The following is a 24,039-nucleotide window of genomic DNA, read 5'->3' as shown; positions in this document are numbered from 1 at the left end:
CATGTAAGAATAAGCACACTGAACCGTGAATCTAGCTGGCTTCTCAACACTGGTCTGGTCAGCTGTTCTCACTTTGTTGGAGAGGTAGAGTTTATGGTAAGTCAAGTACAGCTGGAAGAGGTAGGCTAATCAGAGGCAGAGCTAGGGCTTCACTTAAGAGAACCCTGCCACCCCTCTAATCTGGATGTTCAATAACAACCCTTTCTAAACAGTCCTTTAAATGATTCATATCTTGATATTGCTGTGTTGTAAGGATGGTCTAAAAACAGTCAGTTTATGGAATGAGAGCCAGCACGTCTGTGGAACTTGCAAAAAATTGCAATTCTGATGTTAGGCTAGCTCTCACTTGTAATTCTAACACTCAGGAAGCAGAGACAGGAGTCTTGAGTTTGAAGTTAGCCTGGTTTACCCAGCAAGTTCCACATCAGCCAAGGCTAAATATCAGCCCATGACTTGATGTCAGAAAAAGCAAAAGGCAATTCTGGTCTGGGCACATCAACCTGAGGGAGTATTTCCTTAGCACATGGATGGCTTTAGGTTCAGAGCACTGCCACACGCACACAACGTGGTTGTGGGGACCCTCAAACAGCCAACAATAGCCAATCAGGAGTACCACAGCACATACAAAGGCAGTTTACAAGTGAGCAGTGTTATTAGTCAACAGTTGCCTTGTCTCTTTAAGAGACAAAATGGATGGATTTGTACTTTTATTCAAGTTAGCACAGAAGGAACAGAATACTGTGAAACACAAATATCTGAAAAGGATAATATTGCTATGTGGAAAATAACTGCAGGATTTTAAAGTTTACAATTACTAAGTTACCCATCTTTATTAATGAAAAGGCAAACTGTCTCTTCTCTCCCCACCATATCCAGTGGGCAATAACCACTTTCAGACCCTGTGCTTTTTACAAAGCTGAAAGGGCCTCACACTCACTCCATGGACAACTCTAGCTGCAGCAGTGGGATCTAACAGTGTCAAGGAGTCTGCTAGAAATGCCCCCAAGAGTCAGGCATGGTGGTGCACACCTTTAACCCCAGCACTCAGGAGGCAGAGGCAGGCGGATCTCTATGAGTTCCAGGCCAGCTGGGGCTACAGGGAGACCCTGTCTCAAGAAGACCAAAAAAAAGCACCCCAGAATTATCCTTTCCTAATGACTCTACAGAACAGATGGGGGATTAAAGAATAGAAGATGCTACTTACCTGCTTGCTTGTTTTGTCTTTGTAGTCCTGATTCTTTTCACTTTCTGTTCTCCTATGATTTCTAATGGCTTAGTGTCACCTTCCTATGGGTTAGAAATTTATAAACACAAATTGTTTAAGTAATTAAACATTTAAAATTTGAATTCAAAAGTACTCCGTTGACTCAAGGAGTTACAGTCCCGGATGAACTCCTCTGATTCTTTAGTAGAACTCCTGACCAACTAGAACTGTTCTTTGAGTTTAGCCTCTTCTCTAAGTCTTGTCAGTTTGACGTTACTGTCCACTACCTTTCTGCTACTCCCTTGGCTAGGAATACAGGTTCTTATAGGGACTGGGTGACCAGAGATGCTTTTTCTCCTCCTTAGACTTCATCTTTCATAGAACTACCTGAAACCTACACAGGACTATTTGCTAGCTGGTGGAGACTTTAACCTGCCCACACCATACTACCATGTTTCTGGGTTTCTGCAGCTTTTTCTGCCAGGAAGGCCTGCCTACTCTACCCTACAGGGGCATGTGACTAGAAATCATGAAATCAACTTATCACTCATGTTTGTCTCTTCAATTAAACTGTATTTCAATTAACTGTCAGTTGAATTATTTTGTATAAGCCACCCACGGAAGGTAATTTAACAAATGCTTATGAGCTCATATTCATAAGCAAAGCAACTGGCACTTAATCCTTGAAAAAGTTTCATTCTAAGGCTGTGTGCAAGAGACTACCAAATCAACTTTTTTTACTTAAAAATTTTTTTATTTTTTTAAAATTTTATGTGTATGCATGTATTGCCTACATGTAGGTAAGTGTACCCCTGTCGTGCAATGCCCTTGGGGGTCAGAAGAGGCTGTCAGATCCCCTAGGACTAGAGTTACTGATAGTTGCTAGCTGCCATGTGGGTGCTGGGATTCAAACCCGGGTCTTCTGCAAGAACCACCAGTGTTCTTAACCACTGAGCCATCTCTCCAGACCCCAAATCAACTCTTAAAACTTTTCAGGAATGCTCTCCAAATGACACACCAATTATCTTAAGTAAACACACCCAGATGATTTTGATAAAGCAGTTAAAAAAACAAACAAAAAAAACCCCTTTGCCCTAACAGGTAATTCGAGGGAGGATAACAGTTTGAGGCTTTTGATGCATGCTATCTTTCAACAAATTTACTTAAGAGAAATTTACTTAAAGTACTTGTAATCTCAGCACTCAGAAGCCTGAGGCAAGATCATGAGTTCAAGACCAGTCTGGGGTATAGAAAGAAGAGCTTGCAACAAAACAACCAAACCAAACCAAACACAAACCAAACCAACAAAGCAAAACAAAACAAGTATGTTTAAAAAAAATAAACATTACCCATTCCTTACCAGTTCATCCAAAAGCTTTGAAGTATTTTTCCTCTTGGTTCTCAAAGCAGGAGGTGAGACAACAAACTGAGAAGACAAATCTGATACAAATTCTTTCAGTTGCCCAGCTGCTTTCATGTTGTCAGCTAAAGGACAGTTGGGAAAACAAACAAAACATTGTACCTCTGCATCTTAAGGGAAAAAAAATGCATAGGGGTGGGGGATAGGGACACAAATACAATCACATGTTAACAAAAAGCTTAGAACAAATGACAAAGAAACATGCAAACCACCCTACCTAGAACACACATACTAATTTATTACCCTTGCCAGTAGAGAGAAATGATAGAGGAGTGGGGAAGGGAGGATAGGGCAGGGCAAAGAATCACAGTATCATTTAGGTAAACCAAATGTCTAGGAATAACATTACAACATACAGACCCAGACATGGTGGCACAAAGCTACTATTTATTAGTTTAATCCTTCATGCTTCTAAAATGTCCTAGGGAAAGCACTGATTTCATATAACTAGTTTGCATATCATAGATTTTAGATGAGGTTTCAACTATACAGTAAATGGTTTAGGCAAGAGCAAGTTCTTATGGGAAGAAATGCAGACATTAACCCTGCTCTCTACCTCATTCTGAGCTACTTGCTCCAGTCAAGAGAAACAGAAAGGTTCATGTCACAAAAGCAGAAAGTTTAGCTGAAAAATAGAAGGCTATAACACAGATGAAAAAACAGTTCAGTGCACTACACCTCCTTAACGTTTTCTACAGTTTGTTAACTGTTGGTGGGGAGGTGGAGACGTTATTTCAGGGTGTAGCCACTAGTAAGGTGCCCATCCATGCTCCTGTAAACAACTTTCTTATTGTGCTAGAGAGATGGCTCAGTGGTTAAGAGTACTGGCTGTTCTTGCAGAGGACCAGGGTTCAAGTCCCAGTACCCATATGGGGGCTAACAACTGTAACTCTAGTTCCAGGGGAATCCAACGCTGCCTTCTGATCTTCTCAGGCACTGCGTGACACAGGTGCACTTACATACATGTAGGTAATACACTTAATACAAATAAAATGAAAAAAAAGGGACTAACAACATCTATCTCAAAGTTCTGATGATGAAAGATCTGAACAATTTGTAGCATATAGCAAGTGCTTTATAAGTTGATTTCTGTGTTTGTTACGATACTGTTTCAAGAATGAGCTCTTGATAGAAAATTTATAAACACAAAGACAAATTAAAATTTGAATGTAAACCTGCAATTCCAGCCCTCAGAAGGTAGAGGCAGGAGAATTACACATTTGTGGCCAATTTCAAACAAAGTGAGGTCCAAATTCCCAAATCCCTTATCACTTCCAAAACTATCATTTCATAAAAGTTTCTTATACTAGGAACCTGAAAACAATTCAAATATCCCACAGGACAATGCTTAAGCACCTGTGGCATATTAGGGAAGATGAAATGCCACTAGTGAAGAAATCAAGCAACTCCAAAACTACAATGCTGTGTATGTTTCAGGTTTGGAGGAACTGGGGGAGGGCTCAGTGTTTGGTAAAGTGCTTGCTATGCAAGCATAAAAACCTGAGTTCAGATCCCAACACCCATGTAAAAGCTGGCCATAGTGGCATGTGCCTGTAATCCCAGTGCTCTAAGACACAAGGATGATCCTGAGGGCTTCTGACCAGTCAGTCTAGCCAACTGATGAGTTCGAGAGTCACTGGAGCATCAAACTCACAGAGATCTGCCTGCCTGTCTTCCAAATACTGTGAAAAAAGCCGTATGTTATCATGCCTGGCTCTCATTTTATAACTTTTATCTAACAAAGCAGCCTAATATAGTTAAAATTTCACATATTTCATCATACCATGTAAGTACAGGTAAAAAACAGAAAACTACCATGAAGGAAGGGGATTACTGAGTGCTACCACAATCACAGATGTTATAAAAATTAGTATGCTTGTATCTGCTGCAATAAGTCATTTTGAGGACAAATACCAATTACTTGAGGGGGGCCCTCAGCATAGGTATATGTAGTATGTATCAAACAACTAAGTATTAAACTTTGTTTTTGAGTAGGGGACCAGGTTGACCTAGATCTCACTATAACCCAGGCCAGCCTTAAACTCATGGTGATCCTCCTGCCAAAAGTGTTGTGATGTCATGCTCGGAAAAATACAATGTCTTTGAGGATTTTGCAAAGTGAGTATCAAATACAGAAAACTTCAGATTGGAGAGTTTTCTTTTTTTTAAAAAAATTATTTTTATTTATGTGTACAAGTGTATTGCCTGCATGTGTGTAAGTGTGCCTATGCTGTGCAATGCCCAAGGAAGTCAGAAGAGGTACTAGATTCCCCTGGAACTGGAGTTATGGTCAGTTGTTAGTCACCATGTAGGTCCTCTGCAAGAACAGCCAGTGTTCTTAAACCACAAAGTCATCTCTCCAGTCCCAGACTGAAGATTTTTAAAAACACAGGCTTATTTTCCTCCTGCCCTTCCTCAAGTCAGAAAGCAGCTACATAGGAGTGTTTCCTAATGCCTTACAAAAATCACATGATAGTTGGTTTTTTGTCTTTTTGAGAAAGGGTCTCCCTGTAGCCTCAGCTGACCTGGAACTTGTTATGTAGACCAGGCTGGCCTCCAGCTCACAGCTATCTGCCTTGCCTCTGCCTCCTAAGTGCTAGGATTAAAGAAAAGTGTGTGCTACTATGCCTGGCGCCACTTGAGTTTTTATTTTTATTTTTATTTCTTTTACATATGGAAGGCTTCACGAATTTGCGTGTCATCCTTGCGCAGGGGCCATGCTAATCTTCTCTGTATCGTTCCAATTTTAGTATATGTGCTGCCGAAGCGAGCACGCCACTTGAGTTTTTAAATGAATAAAGCTATCAACTGCTTTTCTGAAACATAAATTTCAAACTATAACTTAAGGAAAACCGTATTTTGTGTGCCTACAAAACCAACTTTACGAAGTGCTACTCTAAATGGCACCTAGTCAGCTATACCTATCTGAACTTTTGTATTATCACCTTTCTGGACATTTTTAGAAGTACTTGCACTGAAATTTTAATAGCACAGGTATCAGAAGTACTCACTCCCTGTTTGTGTACTTCACGTATGTATGTGCTTTTAAAAAACTGACTTTTATTTTATGTGTATGAGTGTTTAGTCTGCATGTAAGCGCACTATGTATGTGCAAAGCCCAGAGGCCAGAAGGTGGCACTGGAGCCCCTGAAACTGGAGCTATGAAGGTTGTAAGCCACCGTGTGGGTGCTGGGAACCAAACCTGAGTCCTCTGCAAGAGCAGCTAACACTCTAAACTGCTGAGCCATCACTGCTCCAGTCTCATGAATGTCTTTTTATACATACTTTCATCCTTCTGGGAGATCATCACCTTACTGAGCTTGTCACTGACGACGAGGCTGGGAATGCAGTAGGGTTTAAATAATGTCTATTGTGCTGAGCCACAAAAATCTACTGATGGTTCCCCACAAAATAATGTGGGTGTGTGGGTTATCACTGGGACATAAGCCAAAAGCTACGATATTTCAATTCAAAAACAGTGATTCTAGGCCAGAAGTGGTGGCACAGCTGCTATCCCAGCACTTGGGAGGTAGGGCCAAGAGGATACGGAGTACAAAGTCCTCTTCATCTACAGTGAGTTCAAAGCTAGCTTGGGCTAACAAAAACAAACAAGCAAATCTATTTAAAGGGAAATGAAATTAAGCCATTTAGATGTATGGACAGAATGAAGAGAAACAGAACAAAATAAAATTCATGTCAAGTGGATTATAGAATAGAAAAAGTCACAGAATCTGAAAATCAACTAGGAAACATGAAATGAAGGTCAATTTTGTGTGTTTTATGGGGGATGGTGTGTCTCTCATACTTATTTTTTTGGGGTGGGGGTTCTTTTTGAGACAGGGTCTCCCTGTAGCCCCAGAAGGCCTGGAACTCACTATGTAGACCAGGCTGGCCTTGAACTCAAGAGAGATCTGCCTGCCTCTGCCTCTCTCTGCCTAATCTCTGCTGGGATTAAAGGCATGTGCCACCAAGCCTGACATCTTATACTTAAATATTTAGTGCTTTTAATTAAATCATCAACTGGAAGAGTGCCTTTAAACAATCCAATTTTAGGCTATGTATCCTGAATGAGATTAAAATGAGGAATCAAATGAAGTACCTTTTGTTTTACTTGGAATCTTTGTTGCAAGAGGAGAAAATAAAGGTTCAGTTTTTGGTTCAGAAAAGTCCGGCAACAAGATGACCTTGCTAGACCTAGTCCTTGTGCTCCGGGAAGATTTAGGAAAAGCAGCAGTGGCAAACAATCTTTCCTCCTGGTCATGTGGGTCTTTGTGGGTTGATTCACCTGTGTGGTCTTCTGATACTGAGTACAATGCACGTTTCTGGCTTTGACTTTGAGACTTTGTAAGTGTTTTCTTGGAGGCCATCACCATGGTAAGCGCCTCATTTGGCACTAAGATGGACTGCTCTAGAGTGTTCTCATTTCTAGCTGGGGTGCTCCGTGTGGACCTTCGGATGCTGGGAACTTCTCTCTTCTTGGGACTAGTCTGTTCCTCAACAGCCTTGGGGTCAACAGTATCCAATGGAATTATTTTTCTTGGTCTACCACGTTTCCTAGGTGTGGCAGACACATCGAATTCTGCTTTAAGAGGTAACTGGGATAAATCCAGCTTGGGCTCCTTTGTCGCATTTAACACACTGGCCTCTTTGACACTTCCACGTTTTAGAGGCAATTGTTGGTCACTGAGTTTCTCATCTTGTTTACATTCTGTGTTCTGAGGAACTTCTAAATTAGTATTCCTTAATTTTTTTGTGGTTCCGCTATGACTTGCTGCTTTACTAACTTTTAGATTGTTAGTAATTTCAGCACTTTGATTTTCCACAGATTTTTTAATTCTCCGAGGAGTCCCTCTCCTAACAAATGAAGGCTTAACTTCTTTCCTAGAAGCTTCTTCAGTTGCTAGTTCTTGAGACTTCACTCTTTTCAGCTCCCTATCTGGAGTAACCTGTGGTTCCTGTTTCACAGCATCAGTATTTTGTAATGTGTCTTGATTAACTTCTTTTTTCTTCCTTCCTTTCCTAGGAGTAATGGAATTTTGAGGTGTTTGCTGGTTCTGAGATATTTCCTTTACACCGGAATAGGGACTTTCAGAAGACCCAGGAATTTCTTTTCCTTTTCTAGTTTTCTTGATAGTTGGTGGGCCCAACTTAGGAGGAGCAACATCTGCTGAGGACTCCTGCTGTTCTAATGAGATATTCAGGCTTTGGGCATGCTGCCTTCTTGTGCGAGTTCTAGTAGAAACCATGTCATCCCCCTGGCTGATGTTAACAGTCACTACACTCGCTTCCTGAACAGTCTTAAATGTAGATTTCATTAACTTGGTGGACCGTGTTGCCTTTGGGCTTAGTAAAGGTATATTTTCATGAACAGCCTGTTCCACTGCTTGTGGAGTAGTTTCTTTATTTCTTGTATCTTTAATTACATCCAACAAATTTTCTGCAATTGCCACTTTAATTGGTTCAGGCACATATGGCAAAGTCTCTACCTTGTGGGATTCTTGGTCACTAGTTATAACAGATGGCAAATTTGCAACATGTTCTCCATCATGTGCTAGAAGGGGCACAGGTTTCTCCTTAGTTGCTGTGTTAGCTGCTTTAGGTAACACACTAGGTGCCTCAACTTCTTCTTCACCTTCCAGTATCAAGGTAAAGTTGCTCTGGGCCACAAAAAGCTCCCCCTCCACATCGGCAATGTCACAGTCGGCAGAGTCTTTATCATCAGGTAGGTCACAAAACTGCTGCTCGATAGTACCAAGATTACACTGAAGTTTAAGTGTTCCTGACGGATACAGCTCATGAAATGAAAGATTCCTAGCCTCCTCTTCTGCATTTTGAACTTCAAGTTTTTCATGGTCAACCACCTACAATGAATTAAAGGTAAGAGATTAGTAAATGAATTATAAAATATGTAAAGGGAAAAGGATTTTAATAACCATCTCACTTTGTGAATTTTAAAATATAAAAACTACACCTGGCTTACAAGATATACACAAATGGGCTTACTTTATGAAATATCTATTTAAGAAATGAGACCTCACTCAGTCAAAATAACTAGACAGAAAAAGATCCTATTTTGATCCAAGTTAAACTAGAAATTCCACATTCTTAGCTAAAGACAGTATTAACAAAACCTTGAAAATCATTATTCTAACAAATCTGAGAAAATGAAGGTTTATTCTACTCTCACCCAAGGAAAAACTTAAGAGGAGAAAAGGAAATAACCCCAAACTGTAGTTTAACAATAATCCCCGAATTACCTAACTATCCACACTAAACAGCATGATCCCCAGAAGGTTGAAGAACAATTCACCTACATAAGCTCCCTTGGGCTAGACTCAATCTTCTTCCCTTTGCTGGGGCTGGCATAAACCATGAAATTCCTAAGGCTTTCAAGTTCAGTACCTCTCCTGCAAGGGTTTGGTGGAAGAAGGAATGGTCCTTGCATTTACCTTTTGGTAAGGGAAGGGGAGAAAAAGGAGGAGGCAGAAAGTAACAGAGAGATCTCCTGACCAAGAAGGTAGACATTATCACCCACCTAGACATGACATTTGCCCACTCCCCAAACATTCAGTGAGTTGATAGGTTGGAAATAATCTATAAAGGAGGAGTCCCACTTACACCATGCCCACATTTTATCAGCTTCCAAACTGGAGAAATAGGAATTTTAGCCATTTGTTTCACAGTGAGAGTACGTATAAAGATGAATGTATGAATTTAACATTTTATAAATTTATAAACTCCCCAAATTCCACATACTCAGATTTTTATAAAGAATTAGAATAATTATGAGAGTTGGTTTTTAATCTTAAATTCATTTATCATATGAAAGTTCCCTTCATAATGAAAGGGATTTGGTCATCTCAAGTACTAAATCTTTTCTGTATCATCCTCCCACAGATGTGCAAGGAGGAGAGCCTGGTTTACTGCATTGACTTGTTTTCATATACGTAGTCTTCAAGTGTTGTCAAGTAGCTGCTATGTTTATATTGATGGCTAAAACACCTTCCAATTAAAGCACGTAATAAGCAAAGAAACTGCTAAGTTGTGGCTTAACTTTTCATATTCATAAATACAAACTTCCTAAAGAATGTTATTTTATACTCTACAAATACTTATAATTTCTTTTTTGAATACGTATTTATGTTGCGGTCAAATAACAGAATACAGTTAAGTTTAAGTAATTTTATCTGCACACCTAACTAATCTAAAAGACTGACAAAGAATTTAAAAAAATTATTTTTTTTACATGAATTTCTTGAGTATCAGGAGGGCTGTCAGAAATTTGAGGCTTTTCTTCTGGTAAGACAACATTTTCTTTTAGTACACCAACTTCTAGTTCATGGTCTTCTTTCAGATTCAAAGTTACTTCCTGGTCAAGGCTCCTAGACCTAACAGGGCATTCCGAAGTAACGAGCCCAGAGCCTTCATAGTCAGTGATGTCGGCCACAGCTGAAAGAAAGAGAGTAGCTTATGATCCATGCCATTAAGACAGCGAACAGAAAGGAAAGGGTCTCTTTAGACTTGAGAATATTATCTTTTTAACATCTATTTATCTATTTTTTTGTTTTGTTTTTTGAGACAAGGTCTATCTACCTAGCTGGCCTGGAACTCACTATGTAGACCACGCTGGCCTGAATCTCACTCGAGATCCACCTGCTTCTGCTTCCTAGTGCTGGGATTAAAGGTAAGAGGATTTGTTTTTATTTTACAAGTGTTTTGCCTACATGTTATGTAAATGAACCACATAAATTCAAACCTACAGAGGCTAGAAGTTGCCAGATCTCCCCTGGAACTGGAGTTTAGCTGCCATGTGGGTGCTGGGAACTGAACCCTGGTCCTCTGCAAGAGCAGCCAGTGCTCTTAACTAACAAGCCATCTCTCTAACACCAGAGTACATTTTTTTTTTTTGGGGGGGGTGTCTTTTTGAGACAGGGTCTCCTGTAGCCCCAGCTGGCCTGGAACTTGTTATGTAGATCAGGCTGGACTTGAACTCACAGAAACCCACCTACTTCTGCCTCCCAAGTGCTGGGACTAAAAGTGTGTGCCACCACTCCTGGCTGAGACTATCATCTTAATAAACTCAAATGGCTGGGGCTGGAGAGATGGCTCAGTGGTTAAGAACATTGGTTGTTCTTGCACAAGACCCAGGTTTGAATCTCAGCACCCATATGGCAGCTAACAACTGTCCATAACTCCAGATCCAGGGGCTCCGACAGCCTCTTCTGTCCTCTTCAGGCACTGCATGACACGGGAGCACTTACTTACATAAAAGCACATAAAATAAAAATAATAAATTTTAGCTGGGCGTGGCGGCACACGCCTTTAATCCCAGAGCTCGGGAGGCAGGCGGATCTCTGTGAGTTCAAGGCCAGCCTGGTCTACATAGTGAATTCCAGGAGAGCTGGGGCTATGAGACCCTGTCTCAAAAAGACAAAAAAAAAAAAAAAAAAAAAAAAAAAAAAAAGATTTAAAAAATGGAATGGGTATCTTTCTTTTGGTAGAAGAAGTCTAAGGAGGGACAGATATACTCTCTGCCAAGTAAAAAGTAATTTTGTGGCATATTTTATATGAAAGTATACCAACCTTTATTGGAAAAAAAATACTAGAAATCTATGCCTAGTCTTTGACCCTCTAAGTTAATATCTACTCAAGAGAAATAAGATACTCACTGAAGAAATGAAATAAAACCAAGCAAAAATGGCAATCAGTCCATGTTAACCAAAAAGCAATTAGTTAAGTATTATCGCAGACCATCTGTATCTAGATGCTATTATGACAGGATAAAATACTTAGGATTGGCTAATCTGTATTTCTCCCTTGAAAATAGAGGTATATCTCAGCCACGAGAGCTAGTAAGTGCAGACCTGAGTTATGAATCCAAATTGTCTGGTTCAAATCCATGCAATTCTTTAGTTATCTTACTATCCCTTCTTTCCATATATATAGGAAAATATAACAAAATTCAGGAAAAAGGCACCTTAAACTGGCAAAGATAGAGTCTTGAAATGAGTATTCCTGGTTTTTATTTTACATGTTAGCAATTTCTCCCCAGATTATTTTATAATAAGCACATATTACTTTCATATGCTTAACTGGGGGGAAAACACATCTGCTCAAGCTTGCCCTAAACCTTACTCACACTGTGATAGACCAAGGCATGATAGCCAAGGTATGGGCTCTAGATGACATTACAGCAGTATTAGGAAGATGAAATGAACTGATACATTGGAAACTTGGGACTAAACATTCCATGCATCTGCTTTCCCAATTCTGGACCCACAGAGGAGAGTATAGTCTTCAAATACCTAAGGGAAAAAGTAACTACATTACACTTTAAATTAATTTCATATAGTTATTATTTCCCTGAATAAACTGCTATGGATCAGTAATTTTACTTCAAGTACCAAAGGAAATAAGTCCACAAAATTCATTCTGAGCCAGCCAGTCAGCTTGCTCTGGGTATCCCTTATCTCTGCCTCCCAAGACTGAGATTACAGGCAGGCACTATCCCAGCCTGGCTTTTTATGTCATGCTGGGGATATGAACTCAGTTCTCGTGATTTTATGCACTAAGCCATCTCCCAGCCCCCAAGTCATCCTACTTTTTTTTTTTGGTCTTTTTGAGACAGGATTCCTCTGTAGCCCCAGCTGGATTGGAATTTGCCAGTCTGCCTTGAACTTACAGAAATCCACCTGTCTCTGCCTCCTGAGTGCTGGAATTAAAGGCGTGTGCCACCACGCCTGGCTGACAGTCCCACTCTTATAGACACAAAATGTCTTTATTCTAGGAGAGTTGACCAGAGAGGAAGGAAGACCTGAGAAAGAAAACCTAATGATACATACACTCATCGTTGTCTGTTCTAATTGCAGAGGCTCGGGTTTCAATAGGTATTATTCCATCCAAAACTGGTACCTTGGACTTCGAGGTGAGGATTTGCCTTTAGAAACAGAAATGTACACTTTTAATATGGAAGGAAATTCCATCTACTCCAGCCCTGCTGCCTCTCTCCCTACTTTGGTGATGAAAACCAAGGTTCAGAGAAGCCACCATTCAAGTTTACTTTCATTATCATAAAATTTACAAGAAAATTAGAAACCCTACATTTCCCCCCCTACTTTCTATTTATAGTTTACAATAGTACAGCCTTAAAAGTACAAATAAAAAGATTTTTAACTGCCTGTCAGTCTATAAATTACATTTCAGACATTTAAAAATAATCAGTGGCTGCCCAGATGTGGTAGCTTTGATCTCAGCACCGGGGAGGCAGAGGCAGGTGGATCTCTGAGTTCGAGGCAAGCCTGGTCTACACAGGAAGTCCCAGGCTAGCCAAGGGTACATAGTTAAACCCTCTCTCAAAAAAGAAAACATGGGCTGGAGAGATGGCTCAGTGGCTGAGAGCACTGGTTACTCTTGCAGACAATCTGGGTTCAATTCCCAACACCCACCCATAACTCCAGTTCCAGGGGAATCCAACGTCCTCTTCTGACTTCCTTGGGCATTGCATGACACAGGCATACTTACATACATGAAGCAATACACTCATACACATAAAATAAAAATAATAAAAGATTTTTAAAAAACACGAACAAAAACCTAAAAACCAGTGTGGCTACATTTTTCAAGTAAGTCTGTAAAATGTACATTTTCTATAACTCAGTATGTTCAGTTTTAACAGGTTTGTGTTTTATTTTTTGAGTGCTAGGATTAAGGGTATGTGCCACCACACTTGGCCAGCATCAACATTTTAATCCTAATGGTAGTTCCTATTAAGATAAATGACAGAGTGAAAATAAGTTGTAGAGCCAGGCATGGTGGCGCACACCTTTAATCCCAGCACTCGGGAGGCAGAGGAAGGCGGATCTCTGTGAGTTCAAGGCCAGCCTGGTCTACATAGTGAGTTCCAGGACAGCTGGGGCTACAGGGAGACCCTGTCTCAACAAGACCAAGAAACAAAACAAAACAAAACAACTCATCACAACAAGTAATATTTAATAATCATGATATTCCTTTATGATTTTTCCTACTTTCTGATGAAGACCTGAAAGAGATTCCAGTTATTAAGATTTCTATTCTTAGCAGTAAAATATGTGACTGAGTTCAGTACAGGACTAGCATGATCCTAAAGTTGTGTGGGCAGTGTGTGAAGTCACATCCATTAATGGTTTAGAAAGGAATAAATTATCTTTACAGTGCCTTAAATGATCGTATTTTATGCAAGTTAGTTAGCTTTACTGGATTTCTATTGTGGCTATAGAATGAAGTCATCATTGTTTTATACCTGCTCCATTAGTGCCACTCAGTGTTGACATACAAGTTGAAATAAAACAAAGGTGATGGATAACTTCAGTAATCATACTGATTAAGTCAGCTGACTTTCAATAATGGATAGTGATATTGACATGCAACCTAACAACTGACCATAATATAGGAACTAGAACCAACCTGACTGAGGTTTCTTTTTATTGTCTGATATAGTCTCACTATATAGCCCAGGCTGGCCTGGAACTCAACAATCCTTCAGCCTCTCAAGAGCTAGAATTAAAAATGTGCACCACCACACCTCACAAGACCATGCTTCAAATAGCAAGGACAGCCCTACATCTACTACCATGGCTTTGCTAGCGGAAGTGTAATATTTTCAAATGGTCATCAGAAACACACTAGCAACTCTTTTATCACCCAAATAGAAGAGAATAAAGTTGTCTTCAGGGTCGGGGGCACAAAATGGGTAAGACAAGAACTAGGTATGGATCAAACTAAGTCACCTTCCTTATGTTCCACTTTATGCGCAGGCATGCATGTGTGTGTGTATACACACATGTATTTGCAGGTACCTGTGTGTGCACATGTGGAGGCCAACCTCAGGTGTCTATGCTCTCCACCTTATTTTTTGGGACAGGGTTCCTCACTAAACCTGGAGCTGGCTGACTGGCTAGTCTGGTTGGCCAGCAAGCCCTTGGGATCCTCTTATCTCCAAGTTCAGAGGTGGTATTACAGGCATATGTTGACACACCCAACTTTTTACATGGGTGCTAGGGGTCTGCACGCAGGTCCTCATGTTTGCATGGCAAGCACTTCACTCATTAAGCCATCGCTGCAGCTCTAAATAAGCTCTAATATCCACAGAATATTTCACCAAGCGTTCACGATTTCATTAAACTTCTTTTTTAAAAAAGTATCTGAATTTGTTTCCATAAACTTACCTTTCACAAACTGATGACACACAAAGAGAAGCTGAAGCCTCTTGAATGGGGCTTGAGTGACTGAATTCTGAAAAGGCCTCCTTTGAAACTTCCCCAGTGCCTGAAAGTCATACAGATTATCTATGTTAAATGTCTCACAATTATGCATCTTCTTGAACTAACTTTAAAGAAGCTGTTGGCCCTGCTTTTTTTGTTCTTTTAATTCCTTGGCACGAGGCTGTAGCATTTCCTTCTAATTCTTTAGGCCTAGCTCAAGAGCCCCCCTCTTAACTTCCCACATCTCACTTTTGGCTCAATGTATGTATTAATTACACATACACTATGAACTTAATTCTCAATGTTCAAAGAGATGGCTGAAAACTGAAGCATAAAGTTACATTGCTTACCTTAGATCACAAAGCATATTTAGAAGCTAAGATTCAAGTTTAATCTATTTCACTCTACGTTTTACATTATAACACCCCCCAACATTTCTACTTAAGACTGCCTAATACTGCAGACATAATGAAGACACTGCTACAGCCAGTTATCCAATATTTACTATGTAAACACTTATAACACATTGAAACACCAATATGAAATTCTAGACACATTATTTTTAAAATTATTTTAATTTTTAAAAATTTTATGTGTATGAGTGTATTGCCGGCATGTAGGTAGGTGCACCTGTGTCATACAATGCCTGAGGAGGTCAGAAGAGGGTATCGGATCTCCTGGAATTAAAGTTATAGAAGGTTGTTAGCTGCCATGTGGGTACTGGGAATCCAACTCAGGTCCTCTACAAGACAGCCAGTGCTCTTAACTGCTGAGTCATCTCTCCAGCCCCCAAATTCTAGACATATTCTATTAATAAGTCCTAAAGTTCTTAGAACAGTAACTCATATGTTTACTGAAGATACCACAATTCAAACCAGTGAACTCATTGTTAAGAAGCCTAGGCAGAAAACACTCTTTGATAGACTCTACTTATGATACAGATGTCTGGGGGAGCAAGCAGAAAGGGCTCATATATCCCAGGCTAGTCTTAAACATTCACATACTGCAGGTGACCCTGAACTCGATTCTCCTGGCTATACCTCCTGAATGTTGGGATTACAGTTCTATCATGCTGGACTCAGTGCTGGAGATTGAAACCCAGGGCTTTCTGCTTGCTAGACTTTATGCTCTACCAACTGAGCTACACCTGGCCCAATGTCACGGATTTTTATTAAGTATTTGGTTTTATGGATCTAAGGAGTTCCTTTCATAAATTTGCTCCAAGTGGGTTTTTTTTGTATAATGTAAAACAGGCATAGTTTTCGGATTCACCAATTCTAAGCCAAGTCTCCCTTCCTTTCCCTTGGCCCTCATAACCCAGAACAGTATGAAACAAGTTGCATTTTAAGAACTTGTGTTATAGTCCACTATGCTCTACATGAAGTAGGCAGGTACTCTGTCTGGTGCACTCACTGATATTCAACAGCCAGCATACGCATGGGAGGACAGGGAGACAGGGCATGGAGGGAGTCCTCTACTAGAGCAGACTTTAGGGACTCAAAAAAATTCCGGTTTCTGAGCAGAACTCTATTCAACAGGCTATAAGACAAGTTGAAAATCACAGTACTCACAAAGACTTTAAAGTGAGCACTATTATTCCTCAGTTATTGGAAAACCTTCTAGAGAAACAGCCTGTCACATTTCATTCCTTAAGCTTCTGTTCTTTTTAAAATGCCATGATAAAGGGCTGGAGAGATGGCTCAGAGGTTAAGAACACTGACTGCTCCTGCAGAGGACTTGGTTTCAAGTCCCAGCACCCACACGGTGGCTAACAACCACCCATAACTCCAGTTCAGGGGAAATCCAACACCTTCTGACTTCCGCTGGCATTGCACAACACGGGTGCACTTACATACATGCAGGCGACTAAAAATAAATAAAATAGTTTTAAATGCCATGATAAAGATAGCATATAAATGTCCTCCTGCCTTCAAATGTGACTTACTTATAAAGAATACAAGCCATGCTCATAAACTGAAAGAATAAAATTTGTATATTTTATCTAAGACACAGTACACTATGAGCATATAATTATTTAACCTTGACATTTTTCTTATGGTGGAAAATATTCTATTAAAATTTTAACTAAGGATCTGGAGAGAGAGCTCAGCGGTTAAGAACACTGGTTGCTTGCAGAAGACCCGGGTTTGAATCCCAGCACCCACATGGTAATTAACAACTGTCCTTACTCCAGTCCCAGGGGATCCGACAGCCTCTTCTGTCCTCTGAGGGCACTGCACAACACAGGTGCACCTACCTACATGCAGACCATAGACTCCCACACATAAAATAAAAATATTTTTTTAAAAAAGTTTAACTGTGGATAGCAATAGTCAATTGAGTCTGTAGAAGTCCCTACCCATTCGTTTCTCCATAGATGACGTTCCTTTTGACTTAAACACATCTTTTTCATCATTCCTCTCAGCTTTTTCAGTAGTTAACTCAGTGGAAGCACTTGGTGGCTTGGGGGACACAAAAACACCATCTTCAAAATCTTCTGGTGATGGTGCATCATGATACTCTAAGGTAGTCTGGTCTGATCTGGTGGAAGTAGTACTATCTTCTTTGTTGACATCTAGTTTCTCTGGACTTTGTGATAGGGTACCCAATGACCCCGCATCCATACCTTGATGGTATTTTTCAGGGTTATCCAGGGGAAAATATGCCTTTTTGTCATTACTCTTTACCCATTCAGTTTCTGCTGGAAGTCCACATTTATGTAAAGATGAACTAACAAATACTTTAGTGTTGCTGCCATCTGTGGCCTGTCAAGATTATGAAAAGGAAAGCATCAGCACTTTAGTCCTAAGCCATCTCTCCCAATCATATCCACCTACACTGTCCACACTGTAATTTTTCAAACTCTCTGCTAATTACAATTCATTTGTTCCAAATCAATTCTCTTTAGATATATAACTAAAAGGCGATGGTGGTTAATGTTTCCCAAAGTGGCACTGTTTAAAACAAAATACAATGAACAGGCCAGATGACCAGTAGTTACTAACTGTGGATTTCTATTAACTACAGGGGAACCCTAGACACATTTTCCTAAACATAAAACCAATTAGGGCCGGGCGTGGTAGCACATGCCATTAATCCTAACACTTGAGAGGCAGAAGCAGGCGGATCTCAAGGCCATCCTGGTCTCCATAGCGAATCCAGGCCAGCTGGGGCTACAGGGAGACCCTGTCTCAAAAAGACCAAAAGAAGAAAAAAAAAAAAAAAAAAAAAAAAAAAAGAAAGGGAAAAAAAAAGGAAAAAAAATACGGCTGAAAGAGAAGAACAGTAGGAAACAGGCCTTATTATTTTGATATATCACAGTGAAAGATTTATCGTCCTCTTTTTTTTTTTTTTTTTTTTTTAAAAAAAAAAAAAAAAAAAAAAAAAAAAAAAAAAAAAAAAAAAAAAACCAGTTAGGTACAAGAGAAGCAACAAAATACTGGGTAAAAACTGTACCACTAGGAGTTGTGTACCCTCGTGTCATTTCTGTTGAATAGCTACCTTCTCCATCGTTTTACCTTCCTGTAAAATGATGGTTTGGGCTTAGAGCTCATGTTCTAAGTTTCTCTCAGAACTATTTCCTAATTTTAAGACTATTTACAAAATTCCATACAAAAATCTAAGTGATGCTAATTAATAACAGAAGTTCAATAAATAAGTAAAAAGCTCTCAGGAGCCAATGTATTCTTTAAATTTTTCACCCTGTTATCGAACTTACTCCAGCAGTCCAGTTTGTATTCATGCCTTCTTCCATGAATGAAATTCTAGTTTCTTTAAGTCTGAAAGGTGGAGTGAGAGATCTTCCAGGTGACAGAGAAGGAGATGCTAGAGGTGTTGCTCGAAGACCAGACCTAAGGATGGACGGAGGAGTAAACTCGGCAAACCCAGAAGAAGTAGCTGACATAGCCAAGGATTTAGCTTTCTATGATAAAGAGCAAGCAGAACTACATTAGCAATGTTTGTAAACAGGATTTATGTAAGCGCAGACAGTAACTTAAGATTTTTATCTTCAAATAAATAAGTAAAATTTTAACTTCAGATTGGTAGGAAAATATTACATTCTACTAGAATTTTCTATGTTAAGTTTACAAGACAAAAATTATTATAATCTTTCTAAACTTTTCCCCCCTTTAAATTCAACTACAAAAAATAAAATGTCAAATGGTATAGTAAATTATTTAAGTAATATTTCTAAAATAAGTGAAGGTAGGTGAAAGCCAGGATACAATCCTAAATTTATAAATTATAGGAAGCTAATCTAAATGAATAAGAATGACTTCAGAGTTATAAAAAGTTTTACCAGGAATCTAGTAAGAACTAACTTACTAGGATCCTCTAAAAATTTAATATAAACAAAATAGTTTAAAATTAGCAATCAAAATTATTGAATAGATCATTCTCTTGCTAAACTTGTATACTAAAGGCCTAGTAAACAGCTTATTTAGCTCCATCAGATTAATGAATTCCTTTAGACACATTACCTGCGTATAATGATTTCTTTAAAAAAATAAACTATTTTTACTACAAGGCACAAAATAATTCCCTGACTTAAATTTCACCTGACCTTAGCCATAGAGAATATAAAATGTGATTTGGGCCAGGTGTGGTGGCACACGCCTTTAATCCTAGCACTCAAGAGGCAAAAGCAGGTGGATCTCTGTGAGTTCAAGCCCAGCCTGGTCTACATAAGTGAGTTCCAGGCCAGCTAGGGCTACAGAGAGACCCTGTCTCAAAAAGACCAAAAAAAAAGTGATTTGGGGGGAGGAGGTAATCATAAACATTAGAAATACTGTTCTGGATATTAAAAAAAAAAAAGAACCTAATACTCAACCTTGTAATAACTAAGTAATAAGCCTTCAGTGAGGTACCTCTCAACTTGAAAAATAAGAATCTCCCAGTTTCACAATGAATGTTGGGTGCTCCCCCACAACCAATCAATAACAAAGAAAAGGAAGAAAAAGTAAGCGTCTGGGATTTAGTCCACACTACTGGACAAGAAAACTTAAGAGAAGCTTGGCCTAACAGTGGCACACACTGAAAATCTAGCATTTAGGAGGCTAAAGCAAGAGGATCACAAGTTCCAGGCCATCCAGAGATATACACTGAATCCCAGGTCAGCCTGGGTTACACAGTGAGAACTAGTCTCAAAACCCCCAAAATGCAAAAACAAAATAACACCAATAGATCATTATACAATCACTTTGTGAATGTGTCCATTATTACTAGTCATAACAAATTTGGTTTTATTTTCATCAGGAAGTATAAAAGAAAGCCATTAAAGATCACCTGATAATATATGTTTCATCAAAGTGGCCAGAAAAGTGAAATGTATAAAAGTAAACCTACTAAATATTTGGCAGAAATAAAATCAATAAAGGTTATATAAAAATGTAATCACCTAATAAATCTGAAAGCATTTTGTAAAGACCAATTTATCATACTCATACAGACTTATATTCAAGACAATTATTAACATAAAAAGAAATGTTAAATTTAATCAATTGTTTTAAGAATTTAAAAATATAATCCTAAAAACTAAAATTAAAGTATCTTACTACCCAGAGTTATGCTATAAATAGCTTAATTTCTCTATGCTACTTGATAACCACTATCCTCTGAGAATGCTACACAGGTAATACTAACCTTAACTACAAGAGGAGTTTCTAGTAAAAGTAATTCTGAAGGCTTGGAGGTGTTCTGATGTGGCCTTTTGAATTGTGAACTTAATGGCAATGAGCTGGAGAGCAGATACAAAGGAGATCTTGTGGGGCTTTGCTGAATAAACTGCAAATGCTGCGAAGGCTGGGGAGTAGGATGAACAACCAAGTCCAGCAATCTGGAATTAAATATAAATAGAAAAATCCTGACAACTTCTTTATTGAGTTCAAAACAACTGAGTAACTTATTACTCAGATTTGCATATTCACTATTAAATATCATAACCACATAAATGAAGTAAAACTGCCAGCACTAGTTTAAAGTCAGTTGTCTGAAAGGCAAAAAAAAAAAAATCAACTGTAGGTAACAATTTTATTTCTTTTGGTCTTTTTGAGACAGGGTCTCCCTGTAGAACTAGATGGGCTTGAGCCTGCTATATAGACCAGGCTGGCCTTGAACTTGGAGATCTGTCTGCCTCTGCCTCCCAACTGGGACTAAAGGTGTGCACTACCATACCCAGCTATTCAACTGTAGGCAACAATTTAAAAACCACGAATTCTAGTTGTCCACCCTCCCTTTAGATGTAATTTAAACTCAAAAACAAATTCTTCAAATCACAATTTCTGGAGGACCACTTGCACATGGCATTCTTTTTACTATTTCTTAATGAACGGAGTGTATGCGTCTTGAATCCCCAATCCTGCTGCTCTCTTTCAAGTACAGGGATTACAGGCATTTGCCATCACACCCAGCTTATGGTTATTATTATTATTATTATTACTTTTTGACAGAATCTCCCTAGTCCCAGTCCACTTGGAGGTCACTATGTGGACCAGGCTGGCCTGGATCTCACAGAGAAATATTTGCCTACCTCTGCCTCCCAGGGCTGGGAGGTTCCATTTTTTAGTGACAGGAAACAGTATCATTTTATTTTCCCCCAAATGCAAGTGTAACCTAAATTGAAAATGACCATCAAAGTACAGGATGTTTTGCTGTCAGAAGTAAGAACCCTTGGTTGATGTGTCTTCCTTGGAGTCTAGCCTTAGGTTCAAATTTTCACTGTCAAGAATGTCAGGCCAAACAAACTATTACCCAGTGGAGAAATACTTGCAGGAAATCTTTTCTTAGTACAATGTCTTCATACTTGTTATTTTGTAGCAAGCATAGCTTTGGGATATCCTCTCTAACCGAGATCTTAAAATTAAGGTTTCTCTATTTTCTCTTACAACCCATTCCCACCTAATTTATATTCAAATTCTATAGGTATAAGCAATTTGCTTATTTTTGTATAGAGCTCATATATACTATTAAGTACTCTTCTGTTATTACTTATACTTAAGATGACTATTTATAGGGACCAGTAAGACAGCAACCTGAGCTGGATGGCCAAGACCCACATGGCAGAAGGAGACAATAGACTTCCTCTGGCTCTTCTTTGACCTCCACATGTACACACGTACACACACACACACACACACACAAATAAATGTATTGACAATTTTGAATGATGACTATGAACATTTCCTGAAACGCCTGTGTGACCAAATTATTTCACAAGATTACTATATATATGTTTAAAAAATTGTTATTTTTATTTTATGTGTGTTGAGTGTACAGTCTGCATTGTATGTAAGTGCACCTATGTTGTGCAATGTCTGAGGAGATCAGAGGAGGGTGTCAGGTCCCCTGGAACTGGTGTTATGGATGGTTGTCAGCTGTCATATGTGCTCAGGAAATCGAACTCAGGTCCTCTACAAGAACAATCTTAACTTCTGAGCTATCTTTCCAGCCCCAAATTATACTTTAAGACTAGGTGTGGTAGCACTTGCCTTTAATCTCAGCACCCAGGAGGCGGCAGGTAGATCTCTGTGAGATCAAGGCCAACTTTGTCTACACAGTGAGTTCCAAGATACTTGGGGCTACGGGAAGATCCTTTCTCAAAAAAGACCAAAAATCAAGTAAGCAAAAAAATTTTTTAAACTTAAAAAAAAATTTTATTTATTATTTTTATTTAAAGTGTATGCGTGTATTGCCTGCATGTAGGTAAGTGCACCCGTGCTTTGCAATGCCCGCAGAGGTCAGAAGAGGCTGTTGGGTCCCCTGGAACTGGAGTTACAGACAGTTGTTAGCTGTCATGTGGGTGCTGGGATTCAAACATGGGTCTTCTTCAAGAACAACCAGTGTTCTTAACCACTGAGCCCTCTCTCCAGCCCCATAAGTAAAAAAATTTTTAAAAAGTGCCAGGAAAACATATTTCTGATTAAAAAATGCTAAATGTGCTAAGTCTTGAGATTGCTTAACTTTTGTGGTGCAATCCAAGGAAGAATGCCTTTTCTGGCATATACACAAACAAAATATAAGCAACAGGAAACAGCAATGTAACCCTTACTGAATGCAGTATCAATGTTGATTGATAGTATCTAGCCTACTCTACTTCTTTGAAAGGCAAACCCATTTTGTATTTATTTGATATCCAATAATGTAAATCAGGATGAAAAATCTAGAATTAGGGAATGGAATGATTTTTCTAAGACAAAAATCAGCGCTTAATTGGGTCTCTGCCATCTGACTTTACATCAGCTTTTAAGGCTTTTTAAAAAATTTTTGATACCTGAAACCTTTACTCAAGGGTCTTCAAAAAGGACTTGTTACTTGTTAGTAGGATGAAAACTATCCCACTAAAAGTAAAAAGTGACGAAGAAAAAGTAACTTGTGAGAAGCAATCAGAACTACTGTCTGCAATGACTACCATTTAAAATAGCTTCCAACCACCTCATGAGGGTAAATGCAATCATCTCACTGCATTTAAGCTAAGCTTTCAAAATGTGTCCAATTATTTAAGTTCCACAAGGATCTCTGGCCTCACCTGCTTACTATAAACTTATGCCAAGTGACTTATTTTTCTAGTAAAACAATTTTATTTGAATAAGATAGTGAGTGTAGCTGGGTGTGGTGGCAGCACTCGGGAGGCAGAGGCAGGCGGATCTCTGTGAGTTCAAGGCCAGCCTGGTCTACACAGTGAGTTCAGGACAGCTGGGGCTACAAGAAGACTGTGTCTCAAAAAGACCGAAAAAAAAAAAAAAGATAATGTAATTTTGACCCTGACAAAGCTTAGTCAACAATTCACAACACTTATGGGCGTCATTATTCAGGACAGAGACTTCAATGTTCTCTGTTAGTCATCATTATGAATACTTTTCAACTATCTAACCTGAAAAATAAATTTAATCAGAGTTTCATTTGAACATAAAGCTATTAAGAGCTTCTATTTTTCTAATACCATAGGCAAGATCAAAAAGATTATTGCACCTAAGCAACACAGGACATTTTAGTTAAGCCCAAGAAAGCTTCACAGTGTGAACCCAGATTAAGTAGTACAGAAATGACATTCTATACAATTTCCTAAAATGACTATAATCTTGCACAAATTATAATAAAAAATTAAAATTTTTACTTAAGAACTTAAAATAGCACGTAATTTTTTCATCATCTCCCTATACTAAACATCTGTTAAAAAT

The 24,039-nt window shown here is 38.9% G+C and overlaps 1 protein-coding gene and 1 non-coding gene across 2 annotated transcripts in view; both read right to left on the bottom strand.

Annotated features, from left to right (window-relative positions):
• Nucleotides 1–24,039, bottom strand: part of Ahctf1 (AT-hook containing transcription factor 1) — a 73,898-nt gene that overhangs the window by 1,259 nt on the left and 48,600 nt on the right. The window contains exons 27-35 of the mRNA XM_008849146.3: nucleotides 20,507–20,699; nucleotides 18,582–18,785; nucleotides 17,223–17,628; nucleotides 14,828–14,927; nucleotides 12,467–12,561; nucleotides 9,871–10,073; nucleotides 6,724–8,485; nucleotides 2,565–2,689; nucleotides 1,205–1,287 (exon numbers count right to left, since the gene is read on the bottom strand). Coding sequence (XP_008847368.1) covers nucleotides 1,205–1,287; nucleotides 2,565–2,689; nucleotides 6,724–8,485; nucleotides 9,871–10,073; nucleotides 12,467–12,561; nucleotides 14,828–14,927; nucleotides 17,223–17,628; nucleotides 18,582–18,785; nucleotides 20,507–20,699 — 3,171 coding nt within the window. The remainder of the gene's footprint in view (nucleotides 1–1,204; nucleotides 1,288–2,564; nucleotides 2,690–6,723; nucleotides 8,486–9,870; nucleotides 10,074–12,466; nucleotides 12,562–14,827; nucleotides 14,928–17,222; nucleotides 17,629–18,581; nucleotides 18,786–20,506; nucleotides 20,700–24,039) is intronic.
• Nucleotides 5,292–5,398, bottom strand: LOC115066995. The gene has a single exon (XR_003846434.1). It is a non-coding gene; the product is annotated as a U6 spliceosomal RNA (small nuclear RNA).

Source organism: Nannospalax galili, unplaced genomic scaffold (assembly GCF_000622305.1).
Source record: "Nannospalax galili isolate Female #2095 unplaced genomic scaffold, S.galili_v1.0 scaffold543, whole genome shotgun sequence".
NCBI lineage: Eukaryota > Metazoa > Chordata > Mammalia > Rodentia > Spalacidae > Nannospalax > Nannospalax galili.
The sequence above is the reverse complement of the archived record's forward strand: the minus strand, read 5'-3'. Positions and strand labels throughout refer to the sequence as shown.